The following is a 13,303-nucleotide window of genomic DNA, read 5'->3' as shown; positions in this document are numbered from 1 at the left end:
GAGACTAGACCCGCAATGACTATACGGAGTACTCTCGAGGAAAGAATGGAAGAACGCTCTTTTTGATTTTTCGCTTTGGAAAAGAAATGAGAAAAAAACAGTATTTGCATTAGCTAGGCACCGACAATGACAATCATGCTCAGAGAATCAAACAACCATATCGCCAAACCATGCATTGCATTCCGAATCTTCAATCAAGTCATTTGACTCGTACTCATACATAGTCCTCTGGGAAAAAAAAATCCGTTGTAGTAGATTAAACTCATGGAATGACCGGCGTCGCCAAAAATGCAAACTGCTGCAATTCCTCCGCACTGGGCCGCTTCTCATGATCAATCTCAAACGTGGCGTCGAGGAACTCGCGGGCCTCCTTGCTGGCGTTCTCGGGCACCGCCGGACGCGCCTGGTTGTTTCCAATGGCGAAGATGGCCTGCAGCTGACTGCAGTCCGGGAACGGGTGGGAGCCAATGAACATCTCGACGATGAGGCAGCCGAGACTCCAGATGTCGGCCTTTTTGGTGTGGGCCGTTTGACGGACGACCTCGGGGGCCATCCAGTAGACGCTGCCCTGCAAAGAGGGGCGGTTGAGATGGCCCTTGCCGCCGCCGCCGCCGCCGGAGTTGAGCATGGCCGAGGCCTCGACACGCTTGGAGATGCCAAAGTCGGAGATCTTGATGCCGCCCTTGTTGTCGACGAGGATGTTGGCGCCTTTGATGTCACGGTGGATGATGTCGCGACTGTGCAGGTACGACAGGCCCGCCAGGATCTGCCGCACAAAGTTTTTGATCAGCGGCTCCTGGAAGGTGTTGTACTGCTTGAGCATCTCGGCGATCGAGCCGCCGGGGACGTACTCCAGGAAGATGTTCAGGTGGTGCTCGTCCACCGATGTGCCCAGGTACTGCACGATGTTGGGGTGTTGCAAGCCCTGCAGTAGCTCGATCTCGTGCTTCAGCGCAGACACCATGTTGTTCTTGCGTTTGTCGAACTCGGTCCCCTTGGCCGCCGACGGCAGCTCCACCTGCTTCACGGCCATCAGCTCGCCCGTGATGGCGTGCAGCGCCAGGTACACGCTGCCAAACGACCCTTCGCCGATCAGCGAGCCTTTCATCCAATTCTTGGGCGCGAAGTTGTTTCCGGCCAGGAATTCCGTCAGCCCGGTGTCCTCTTCCTCGCCGTCTTCGGTGATCATCATGCTGAGCCGCTCGTTCAGCGACGCGCTACCATCGGTCGCCGCCACACTCAGCGTCTCATCCAGGAAGCTCCGCTGGGTCGACGCGGACTCCGCCGCCACCTCCGATGCGCCATCGATCGAGATGTACGACTTGCGGTCAGGTTCGATGATGGACGGTGTCCCCACTGGTCGGTTTGGAGAGTCACCATACGCCATTTGTGGGAGCTGCGGTTTGACCACCGACAGCGGTCGCGCCCCCCTGGGTGTGTTGTTGCCAGAGAGCCACGTGTCCGCAATGCTCGGGATAGGCGGCGCATCCCGGAGACTCGAGGCCACGCTGATGTTGCTCACAACGCTCAAACGGCTCGCTGCCCGGCTCAACCGCTGCGAGCGTCGAACGGACATGCGCATCGTCTTTTCAATGTCCTCGCGGTGATGGGCCGGGAAGTACGAGGGCAGCTCGTGGATAATCATCTCGCTGGGCGGTCGGGCTCCGAAGAAGGAGCGCAACTTGGATGTGGTCTGCCGCTCTGGCGGTGGTGGTGGCCGCGGCTCAGGATCGTCATGTGCATGTTTCGATCGCTCCGCAGACAATGGCGAGATGGGCTGCTTGATGTTGTGCCATGACTCGCCCGTTAGCTGCTGAATTTTGAGCTGGTTTAACGAGTTGGAGTTGCTTAGGGCGTTCAGATGCGTCGCCTGGCTCTCCTCGACAGCCAGTTGCGAAGCGCGCCGAAGCTCATCCGCATCCGGCTCGCCACTGTTTATTCGGCGCAGAATCAGCCGCCCGCGCTCGGACTTGTTGGAGCCGTCGATGAGCTTCATCAACTCCGCATCGCTGACGCGCCGGCAGTGGGTCGGATCCGGCTCCAGGCCGTCAAGCACGTAGAAGCAGTAGTTTCGGTAGTGATTTTCGGGCAACTGTAGCTTTCTGAGCACAGAAATCATCACGTCTTCCGGCGTCTTGCAGTTCTTGACATTCAGCGTCTTGGTCTGGCCCCCGGTATAGATGACACGGATCAAAGGCGAATTGGGCGGGAGGAAGCCCATGGTCGGGCCGTCGACGCTAGGATTTTGCCTCAGATGGCGATTCTTGGAACCCTGAGGAGCATCCACCGGACTGCCCACTCTCCGGCTGGAACCCGAGTACGGGTCCTTGCGGGCACTATGCGGGAAGCGGTCCGTGTCCGACGTCATGGGGGACGCCGAGGGATGTAGCCGGCTGCTGCCGGGAGCTCGGGGCGTCGTCGAGTAGGAATCGGATGCGGACGGGTTGTATGTGGTGGGCTCCAATGCTGCGAGCGACTCCTGGCGATTAGTTATCAGCAATCGACTCGAACATGACTGTTGGTGGGGGATTGTACGAACCATGTTGCGCTTTTTGCGCTCGAGCATCGCCTTATTCCGAAGCTGCTTGATCGCGACAAAAAGCCGCACCCGGTCGCCGACCTTTTTGATCCCCATTTCCGCGAGGATCTTTTGGTCCAGCTCCAAGAGGTTGTCGCCGTTGACATGGTTTGCTGGGTGAGGGTCAGACACCGCTCTCGCACAGTTTAGAATTGGACAGAGATGACGGTACCTCTGAAGAGACCCTCATACTGGCCACATTTGACGCTGTGCAGCCAGTCGGCAACCTTCTTCTCATCCCAGGATCTGGATCCGCCGTCGTCAGCTCATGCACACCCCCTAGACGTGCAAGCGGCCATGCGCACCTCACGGAGTCCAACTCGTCCAAGGAGTCGGAGAACACGGACCCGGTCGGGCTCGTCAGGCGCGAGGAGTTGTTCGAGGAGGGCACGGTCGTGGTTTTGTGCGAGGATGCCGAGTGATACGAGGAGGAAGCGTGGGAGGACGGCCCGCCCAGAGGGGCCTGGTAGGGCTTCGAAGCCAGCATGGCGACGGAGGATCTTGGAAGTCAGGAAGAAGGCGAGAGCATGATGATTCTGCAAGATTTATCGGTTCATGCAGCGTTTGTGAGTCGGCTCGTGACCCAAGACACAGTTGGGTCTGGAGGGGTTCGTCAAGTCGGCGTGAAGCTCCGGCAGCGCCGCTTGAGGCCGACGCGATGCGGTCGAATGAAGAAGACAAAGAAACAAAAACAAGCCGTCGGGCCGCTGCGAGCCGAATTTCACCGAGTGAAGAAGATCATCTGCGGAGGTGAGGCATATTTTCCAGTTCTTGAATGCGAAGATTGTGAGTTGTGCCACGATGGACGATGGCGTGTGTTTCGGGCTGCTTCAAGTCCCGCCAAGCGAGTGTATATGAAACTCGGCCAAACCACCACTGCTTCAGATCTCGACCGGGACTGTCCGCGAGGAAATAATAATTGCTGGATGACCGTTTTCAGTGTTAGCAAGACGCAGTGGCACTGTGTCCAGGTAATGTATTCCCTGATTAAGGGACTCGGAATTATGACAGTGCCTTCGCTAGGCGGGCATGGATGGAGAGAGAGGTGCAGACTCCAACTCAGCTACTTTGAATACTCTCAGTCAGTAGCCCAGTCAATTCGATTCAGTAAATCTCGCTGATTCTGAACTCACTGGTTGACAGTCTTAATTCTATTTTCTGGCCCAAATAACCATGAAGCGAGATTTAGTGGAGTGCACTGATCTACTACCTACTACCCGTGAATAAACCAAAGTCACTTCACCACCACCAAGGGCAATTCCAGCAAACAGTGACCAGAGGATCGATATCCAACCCGTACTGTCCAAATCGTCGGAATAACCAAGAATCAACCCAAGCGACACGGAAGCTCAAGCACGAAGAGTAGGAGGCGCCCTCATTTCCACTCTCCGCCTTTTCCGTCATCTGGCACATGCTCACCATCATCACAGCTTCTCGTCCATCGAGCAGCCCACCATGTCCGATCTACCCTCCAATGCCGCTCTTAACATTGCGGAGACCATTCAAACCGCCTCCGTCAATCGACACCCCTCCCCGACGCATGACATCAACCCTCCGACTGCCGCCGACCTTCACCATACCACCCACATCCATCATCACCACCACCGCCGCCACGATCAGGAACGCGGCGACGACGTCGACGACGAAGTCAAGGAAGAAGTAGAAGACGACAAAAACGTCGAGACAGCCAGTATCCCCTCCTCCTTCGTCGACGACCACCACGTCCTCAAACCCACCCGGCGGCACCGTCCGAATCTCCCCCCATTACCAGACCTGCGCTTCGAGCAGAGCTACCTCGCCAGCATCCAGCACGCCGAGTCCTGGCAGCGGGTGCTCTGGATTACCGTCCGTGATCAGGTTCTCCTGCCGCTGGTGCAGGGTACGCTGTGGACGCTGGCGTTGGCCGGTTGGAGGTATTGGAATCGTGGGGCGGCGATGCAGGGGAATTCCCTCGGGACGAGGATAAGGAGGTGGTGGTATCGGGTGAATAATTGGGAGATTCCTCCCCCTCCGTCACAACAGAGGCAGTGGGGGAGTAGTGGTGCCAAGGTTGGGTTGAGGAGGGAATTGCCGGATGTGAGTTTGTTTTCTTCTACTTTGTAGGTTCGGAAGACTAACGGGCACAGTTTTTTACGACCAAGTTGACGCATGAATGAGGATTTGCGATTCCTGGGATCTGATCTGCATGGAGTTCATGGCGTTGTCCCCGGTGAGAATGTATAATAGGCATCGTAGGGTTATGCTCAATGGGCAGTCTTGAATCATCCTCTATGTGCAGACTCCAGCCGTCTATCAATCAATTGATAATCCAATTCTCGCCGTGATGACAGAATTCCTTTCCAAGTCCCATCAATGTGCTGTGGTCTCTGGTTCAATGCCCCCGTTTGGCAGCTTGGACGGACTTGGAGGCCCGGGCGGGGGTCCCGCATGAGCATTGATCCCAATCTGGCTGTGGTCTTGCCCGGGATCCGTGGCCATAGCTTCGGGTTGATTGCTCGATGCCTCCGTGGGCTTTGCAGGCACGGGAACGTGCACTCCTACCAGCTCCAAAGTCTTCCGCTCTGGACACGGCGGGTCCTCTACTTGCGGAACAGCCTCGTCACCACCGCCCTCCGACGCCCCAGGCCCGTTCTCTGCTGCCGTCGGTCCATCACCCGTAGCACCTTCCGTGCCTTTTTCCGTGTTTTGCCGTTGTCCGAATACGTCTCGCCCCTTGCCATACCGTAACTGCACAACGAGACTTCGCCTCCCTCCGACACCATCCATCATAGAATCGGCGTCCCCAGAGTCCACTTCATCGTCGCCCTCAAACTCGTCAGCCGATTCGTCGTCGCCCTTCCACTCATCATCTCCCTCCGGCTCCGGCTCCGGCTCGGAGTCATCGCGGATATCGTCGAGGAAATCACTGGCGAATCCGTTCGCCCGCGTCGCGCGTGTGCTGCGTCGCGGACGGCCCGTCTCGCTCAGTTCCGTGGAGTCGGCGGCGTCCCCGTCCGAGCGCTGCCCGCTCCCTACCAGGCTCTCCCCGTAGATACCGCCGTAGCGGGTTCGAACCCGCCGACCGCTGGCTGTGTACACGGGACCCGAAGGTTGTTCGCCCGCACCAGACGCAGCCGCAGCCGCATTCCGTGCTGACCTGCGCGTAGGGCGCGGGTCGTCTGAGAAGATGTCCTCGTCATCAGAGTAGGTGTACTTGAGCCGCTTGCCCCGGGTGCGGCCCTCGTAGAGCGAAAACCCTGGCTCCGGGCGCGCAAACATTGCTTTTCTGGCCTGACGGTACTCGCGGCGTTTTCTCCTCTAGTGGACAGTTCAGCACCATTCTCGTTTTGCCTTTTTGAATAGTAGCGGTGTTCGGAACATACCTCTTCCCCCGCCTCAAACCGAGGAATAGCCATCATGATCTTCTCACTCAGCTTTTTCGAATGCTGCGATTTCTCCTTTGCCAGCTTCTCAGCTACGCTCTTGAGCTCCGGGATCGACCCGGCCACGCTCCACCAGGTGTGGTTCTTCAGCGCCGGGTTACTCTCGCGGTACAGTCGGAAATACGTGTCATCCTGGCCCTCGATCAACCAGTATCGCCGCTTGAGCTCGTCGCGACCCCATGGCTGCACGGACAGCGGTTGGTTGAGGTCACCTTCCTGCCGCTGTTGCTTGTAGCATTCCTTGATCTTGGCCTGGACCGCCTCGGACGATGACAAGGACCACAGGATCAATGCTCGGAGAAGACTCAACTAATAGAATGTCAGACAATCTTCTTTGATCTGTGTCTCTCCCGTAGCCATCAACGTACGCGCTCCTCGGGACTCATTGTAGCAAACGTCTTGCCGCCATGCAGCGGATTCTTCCCTTCCCACGCCCGCGGCCATTGTGACGAGTGTGCCGCGATTGCATCTTCCAGCGCACGCTGATAATGCCCTCTCCTGTAGCCATCACACGGCGTATATTAGCGTCATGCTTCCGACACCAGGAAGAGAGAGCCCGCTGAAGGGTAACCATACTCGACCTCTTTCTTCCGGTTCAGCACCAACCCGATTAACGCGCAGAGCAACTTCTCGACATTCTCTCCCGGTGTTGGACCCTCCACACCTCGTTCAATATCCTGCGGACCAAAATGCGGCACGGATTTGGGGAACACGTCACTGAAACGCGCGCGGAACATCACGATGAACTATGCACGGCCGAAATGACCATGTTAGTGAGGAAAAGCGCGTTTTACCGAAAGCCACGACGCGTTTATTTTTTCTTGCGTCGCCGCATCAGTTTCAAAGGCTTACCGCAATATCTGGATTGTCCGCTAACACGTATTCATGTGGTGGTGAGGGTGAGCGTGTCGGCGGTGGTGACGGCGACTCCTCCTTGAAGTATTTGGTGATGGGAGGCGTCGCCTCGAAATCCAGCGACATCTCATCGTCCGTCGTCGGTACCGACGACAACGAGGATATATCTGAGTCCGACAGCGACATGATTGCGCATGGGGGTTTGGTGGTGGTTTGGGGGTGGACAAGTTTAGGGTGCAACAGCTTGGGGATGGGCAAGGTTCAAAGGAGGTGGACCAATTTCTACGGCAGCGCGGCTATCATACGCTCGGCATCTAATGTAAGCGACATCCTATGACATAGTTGGCCAGCATGGCACTCCAGGACATGATTCTGTGCATTTCTATCAATGTCTGGATCTGAAATCTCGCTCCAAATCGTTTTGTGTTGCGATTCTTTGCGACCAAGCCGTCTGGCGGTGCAATATGCTGCCATCACACGCGAATTGTAGAGAAAACCCGCGAAACTGCATTTCCCCAAGGCGAATGAGACCGTCTCGCTGCGTGAAGAATTTCCGAAGGCGGGGAAGAGCGTCCACGGAGGATTTCGGCCTCCCAGCGAGCAGCACCGGATATCCGTGCGAACGAGCCAGACACAAAAGCTGACAAGTCTGCTCCATCGCGAGAAGATGCAGCAAAAGAAGCACTGCACTTTCAGCCAGGCTTATTTCCGGTGCTATCTCCATCGAGCGCCGTCTGCAAATAGTTGTGACATGATCATCACACCGGCGAAAAACTCTCGGACCTTCAACGTGCAAAGGTCGATGCAAGCAGACGGCGTGTTCGGAATCGAGCAACCGGCAAACAGCCGATGAGGTTCGACTGATGTATTTTGCCATCCAGGGGCTGAACTGAGCAGCGCTCAATCTTGCTCCCTAAGCGAAACTGCAGTCGAGGACCAAACCCGGTCCACCGGGCTTGTTCACGCGCAAAGCAATTGATCACAGACCATTGACGGCGCAAAACCATGCACCAACCTGGCGACAGCAGCGGCCGCATAGTCTGATGGGAGCGAACTATTTGCACTAGTTAGATAAATCCGAATCGATGCATGATTTTCTCTGGGAGGGAAAAATATCTGTGTATGTTTCTTTGTGCAACCACAGCCTGATAATCATGCCCACGAAGCGACTTCCTGCGGACGTTCTGGTGCTTTGGATCTGATCTCCGGCTCTGCATGGGCATCACGTATCGGCTCCTCCGCCCCTCCGGCGGCCGATCTCCCGAGGATCGCATCTGCCTCACCACACCATGGCCACGCAACGACTACTGGAACACGATCACGAAATCTGTGATTATGGTACTTCTTCTTTGAATCAAGCGGAGGTCCTGGTTGAAGAGCAGCGAGTCATTCCACCAGGATGGCAACGGGCCTGCGAACCAGCCTGTTGCATTGCCATATTTTGGAGATTTAAGATCGTCGAGCCCATTATCGACTTGTGTGGAGTTTGTTTAGCAAATGCGAAATGACTGGTCTCCCCCCTTTTCCCAGCATCTGCCATGCGAGAGGAATCTTTTCTTTTTTTTTCCCAGGCTTCCCTTGTAGCGGAACGGAGGGCCGAGAGTGGCCAAGTGCAGAAGGCGGGCAAATGCCAAGACCGCACAAACGCCGCTAGGGCCAACTCGGTTAGGTTAGCGATTCCGCCTTGAAGCCCACACACCTTCAATTGAAATCTCTACTCTTGTGTGTGTGTGATTTCACCGTCAAGTGTAGCCCCAACTCTAGGTAAGATTCTCGACACTCTCCTCCCAAGCGAAGAAAAAGTCATACGCTGATCTCCCGCAGACAGCCACCATGGGTCGCGTGATCCGCAGCCAGAGGAAGGGTCGTGGATCCGTTTTCCGTGAGTGCGACCGCAGTCCGACCGAGCAGAAATTCCGCGTGCAAATGATACTGATCCATTGCTTTCCCCAGAGGCTCACACGAACCTGCGAAAGTCTCCCGCCAAGTTCCGCACCCTCGACTACGCTGAGCGACATGGCTACATCCGCGGGCTGGTGAAGGAGATCATCCACGATCCCGGCCGGGGTGCGCCCCTGGCCAAGGTGCAGTTCCGGCACCCGTACTCGTTCAAGAAGGTCACCGAGACGTTCATTGCCAACGAGGGCATGTACACGGGCCAGTTCATCTACGCCGGAAAGAACGCCTCCCTGACCGTCGGCAATATCCTGCCCCTGGGCTCCGTGCCCGAGGGTACCGTCGTGACCAACGTCGAGGAGAAGATCGGGGACCGCGGTGCGCTCGGCCGGACCTCTGGCAACTACGTGACGGTCATCGGTCACAATCCGGAGGAGGGCATCACTCGGATCAAGCTGCCCAGCGGTGCCAAGAAGGTGGTTAAGAGCAGCGCTCGAGGCATGGTTGGCATTGTTGCCGGTGGTGGCCGTACCGACAAGCCTTTGCTGAGTACGTCTACATGTCGGGGACCCTACGTCGTGGATGCATACTGATTTTGATTTCTCGTAATACAGAGGCGTCCCGTGCTAAGCACAAGTTCGCGGCCAAGCGCAACTGCTGGCCTCGCACTCGTGGTGTTGCTATGAACCCTGTTGATCATGTACGTGCTTCTGCGGGTGTTGTCTATCCTAGCGGTGCTAACGATATTTCTAGCCTCACGGTGGTGGTAACCATCAGCACATTGGTAAGGCTTCGACGGTGTCGCGGTACGCTCCTCCGGGTCAGAAAGTCGGTCTTATTGCTGCCCGGAGAACCGGTCTGCTCCGTGGTACCCAGAAGACCAAGGAATAGATGGGCCATGTGGGATGATATTGTGGTTATGGGTTTTAAAAATGCAATACTAGTACGATTCATTCAAGCCTTGCAGAGTTCCAGTCCTCATTGGGATTCCCTCGTATGTACATTCGACCCTTAGATGGAGTACGGGTTAGGAATGGCCGACAGCTCTGAATACAAGCTGTAGCTGGACTCCACGGAATGCAATGGGCTTTTAGTTCGTCTCCGTGAGCAAGCTCTGTACAGCTTCCGAGTATGTTTGCCATTGATGTCAGCAACTCTTTGGTTTCTTCATGCCTCTAGGTTTGGCTACTAGAGAAGTTACGTTCTACAGATATGGGACAGGCCGTCATGCTTGCACATTGACAATGCCATGATTGTCAATCAGATCAACCATCCAAGTAACAACTGTATCTACTGCCCAAGTTTTACCTGCATTCGATTGGATACAATATTCTTCACGAGTTCAACTACCTATTGGCCAATTGGGATTTGAGCACACTCAGACCAGTTGACGGCATAATAACCGACTGTTACTGCCGTCTATTCCGATCATCTGATCTGGACTCTTGGCCAGTTGACTTTTGCCCGGACCAGAATCCAGGCCGGATAATCCCCCGGCCCGTCCATCCGCAGTCCCAAGTCTGACGATCCGTTTCTGGAAGGTCCAAGAACTTCCGCGGTCCTGGTCATTGCTGCCATACTGACCAATCAGCGGAATGGAACACGGAATCTTGGCACACGTGACTCCCTTCGGCCACGCCACCAAGAAAATCGCGTCTGCGAATAAAACAGTTGATGGACCGGACAACCCTTTGTCGGAATCGCACGCTTCTTGTGCTTGCACGTGTTTTTTTTTCCCCTTTTTCTAAATTTCCCTTTTTGATTCTACTAATGTCATCGGGCGGTTGCAGCCCATGACTTCTCGCTGGTGCAAGCATAGAATACGGATAGCCGGGTTGTCCGTCATCCACATTCACATAAGGGGGTAGACGAAAGGAATTAAAAACAGAAAACCGAAATATTTAGACTGCGTGTTCGAGCGCAGTTTTCTCCCTCGGTCCACCCCTCATGGCGAAGCGACAAGGATGACCTCGACTCCAACAAGCTATCTGCCGTTGACCCCGCACCACGCCGCGGTCAACACCTCCTCCTCCCGTTCCTCGTCGGCCTCCGCGTCGGCCGCCGAGCGCTGGAAGGCGGTCGTCGCCCGGGACGCCAACAACAACTCCTTTGTGTACGGCGTAAAGTCGACACGCATCTACTGCCGACCATGCTGCCCTGGACGGCTTGCGCGCCGCGCCAATGTCGAGTTCTTCGACACGCCCGCCGAGGCCGAGATGGCCGGGTACCGCTCCTGCAAGCGCTGCCAGCCGCAGCTGCTGGTGCGCGATAACCCGCAGGCCCGCGTGGTCCAGCAGGCGCGCCGGACCATCGCCATGGCCATGGTCGCTTCGGGCCAGATCCCGCGCCTACAGGACCTCGCTGCGGAGGCGAACCTCACCCCGAGCCACTTCCACCGCGTCTTCAAGAAGATCACGGGCGTGACGCCCGTTCAGTACGCGAAGGCCGTCAAGGCGGATTTGGCCAAGGCCGCCCTCAGCACCACAAAATCGCCGCCGCAATCAGCGGTGGCTCTCTCCGCGTCCGTGTCCGCGTCCGTGTCCGCGTCGACGGACTCGTCCGCATCCGCCAGTCCAATCACGCCCGTCACCGACCTGGCCGAGGACCAGGATCAGATCCACCCCGACTACGCCGCAAGCAGTAATAGTAATTGCAGTCCGCCGGTGGTGCCGCTGGCCGCCCCAGACTCGATTTCCTTCGATAATCATTCGTTGGCCGACAGCCAGACCTTTCCTCCTACACTAAACGCCACCACCACCACCAACGGCGCGGATAGCTGCTTCACCCTCGACGACTTCATCGACTGGGACCAGTTCGACGCGTTGATGGAGCAGGAGCGTTCCGATGCCCCTTCCGCCACCATTGGCGTGGATGTCGACGTGATTGGGGGGTTGATTCCGCAGCCGCCGACGATGTCCGAGTGAAGTGTTTTTTTCGGGTTCGGGAGTATCCACTGGAATGGTTTGGTTTGGGAAATATTCATTGGGCGGGGGTTTATGATGTTGATCTCACGGCGTTATGGTCGGTTATGGACATGAATACCTTTTTTATCGCTTGGGATTGCGACATCATCAATGAATGTACTTAAAACTACTGCATTTAGCCACTTGTGCTGCAAAAATGTATAGGAATGACCACGACTGCGGACAAGAAAGGCTTTCATGGTAGGTTAACCTAGGATGTTCTTCTTTACACTAGTAGACTCAGGCGTTGGGAAGGGGGGGGGGGGGGGTTCTCTCTTGCTATCAGAGAGACAGTCAGGAGACAATGAATCTGACCAGTGATGAAGGGGACTTTGACTTGTGAGAAGTGCTCGCTGAGCACAGTCGAGCCCTTTCCGACACTGACATCATTAGCCGACGCCGCAGTTTCCCCCCGACCCTGACTATGCCGACTTGGGTTTGGTGTCCAGGTGCCCTTTGACCCACACTGGGCCAAAGTTACATAATCATCAGTGAATGCCCCGCGCTAAACTTCCACTTCTCCTCCTTTCCTCTCCTTCCACGCAACTGTCTGTATCCGGATCTCCTAGGCTGCTTCTTAGGTCTACTCGTAGAACTCCTCTACGTAGCTCATCTAGGAAGATCATTCTACATGCCGTGGGGACAGAGGCTGGACCAGACGAAATAATAGTCTGTTATGACCCCGGCCTGGGTGATCTCCTTTCCGCCCCGTGCATCTGATGCTCTAGTCGCTCAAACGCCGAGTAGACTCGACCTGTTGATGATTGATCGGCCACAGAAATGAATAGGCTCCCTTGATAAGGTGGCGGTAGTCAATTTTCTGCCGGAATGTATGTCTGCGCGGAAGTCCCTTGGGGGATCTGAATCTCCCAGTACATGGCGGCAAACGGGACTGGGTGTCACTGATCAATCTTCCCATTTCTTTCTTTTTCCCACGATTTTGAGTGCGTATGACGACACTGCACCCAAGTAATCCTCGAAAAATAAATTCGCGCTCGCGAATGTGTCCCAAGAGATGGTCCAGATGAGCGATGCACCACTGTGGACGGCTCGATGGGCATCTTCCAGAGGCTTCTGGGCCTTGCATACAAGTCTTTCTAAAACTGACACAATGACGGAGACAATGGTCCAAGTGCCCAAGACAAAGTCCTCAACCTGGAAGCCTATTAGTACACCCTTGTCCCACGGGCATCGGGCTTGCTGATTGTCCTCACCTGAGTCTTCTCGGCACTGACCGATGGCTTCCATGGAACGAACCACGGCACTGGTCGATGGCTTCCATTGCACGACTCACGCCCACTAGGGGATGATTTCCACTGCACCAATCACCGCACACAGGCGAGATCTTTCATTGCACCAATCACGGCACTGGGCAGTAGTTTCTACTGCACGAATCACGGCGATACCGAAGAAGAGAACTCCTCGAATTCGCATCCTGTGCGCGGTGAAAATCACTGTTCCTCCCTTGTCCTTGGTATACGGAGCATGGCCTGCTCTAGATAGACGGCATATGTATACAGCCTGAGGCAGAAACCTCTGCGGGCTCTAACATCACCCCCCTCCGAAACCGTGGCATACCCTCATGCCGG

General features: G+C 55.9%; 5 protein-coding genes across 5 annotated transcripts; 3 read left to right on the top strand and 2 right to left on the bottom strand.

The window, feature by feature from the left end:
- Positions 1-262: 262 nt before the first annotated feature.
- Positions 263-3,065, bottom strand: VTN31DRAFT_7318 (uncharacterized protein; the record flags this gene model as incomplete). The annotated part of the gene is made up of 4 exons (XM_069408026.1): positions 263-2,479; positions 2,540-2,691; positions 2,751-2,824; positions 2,884-3,065. 4 exons carry the CDS (start codon positions 3,063-3,065, stop codon positions 263-265), a joined length of 2,625 nt encoding a protein of 874 aa, XP_069257816.1.
- A 968-nt stretch (positions 3,066-4,033) lies between these two features.
- On the top strand, positions 4,034-4,734 carry VTN31DRAFT_7317 (uncharacterized protein; the record flags this gene model as incomplete). Its single annotated transcript, XM_069408025.1, has 2 exons — positions 4,034-4,654; positions 4,705-4,734. The coding sequence occupies 2 exons, from the start codon at positions 4,034-4,036 to the stop codon at positions 4,732-4,734; spliced, it is 651 nt and encodes a 216-aa protein (XP_069257815.1).
- Positions 4,735-4,927: 193 nt separating this feature from the next.
- On the bottom strand, positions 4,928-7,041 carry VTN31DRAFT_7316 (uncharacterized protein; the record flags this gene model as incomplete). The annotated part of the gene is made up of 5 exons (XM_069408024.1): positions 4,928-5,875; positions 5,941-6,309; positions 6,369-6,498; positions 6,577-6,746; positions 6,853-7,041. 5 exons carry the CDS (start codon positions 7,039-7,041, stop codon positions 4,928-4,930), a joined length of 1,806 nt encoding a protein of 601 aa, XP_069257814.1.
- Positions 7,042-8,688: 1,647 nt separating this feature from the next.
- VTN31DRAFT_7315 (60S ribosomal protein uL2) lies at positions 8,689-9,642 on the top strand (the record flags this gene model as incomplete). The annotated part of the gene is made up of 4 exons (XM_069408023.1): positions 8,689-8,737; positions 8,809-9,300; positions 9,366-9,451; positions 9,505-9,642. 4 exons carry the CDS (start codon positions 8,689-8,691, stop codon positions 9,640-9,642), a joined length of 765 nt encoding a protein of 254 aa, XP_069257813.1.
- Positions 9,643-10,715: 1,073 nt separating this feature from the next.
- On the top strand, positions 10,716-11,675 carry VTN31DRAFT_7314 (uncharacterized protein; the record flags this gene model as incomplete). Its single annotated transcript, XM_069408022.1, has 1 exon — positions 10,716-11,675. The coding sequence occupies one exon, from the start codon at positions 10,716-10,718 to the stop codon at positions 11,673-11,675; it is 960 nt and encodes a 319-aa protein (XP_069257812.1).
- Between the last annotated feature and the right edge of the window lie 1,628 nt (positions 11,676-13,303).

Source organism: Thermomyces dupontii (assembly GCF_041956625.1).
Source record: "Thermomyces dupontii strain NRRL 2155 unplaced genomic scaffold VTN31scaffold_9, whole genome shotgun sequence".
Taxonomy (NCBI): domain Eukaryota; kingdom Fungi; phylum Ascomycota; class Eurotiomycetes; order Eurotiales; family Trichocomaceae; genus Thermomyces; species Thermomyces dupontii.
The sequence above is the reverse complement of the archived record's forward strand: the minus strand, read 5'-3'. Positions and strand labels throughout refer to the sequence as shown.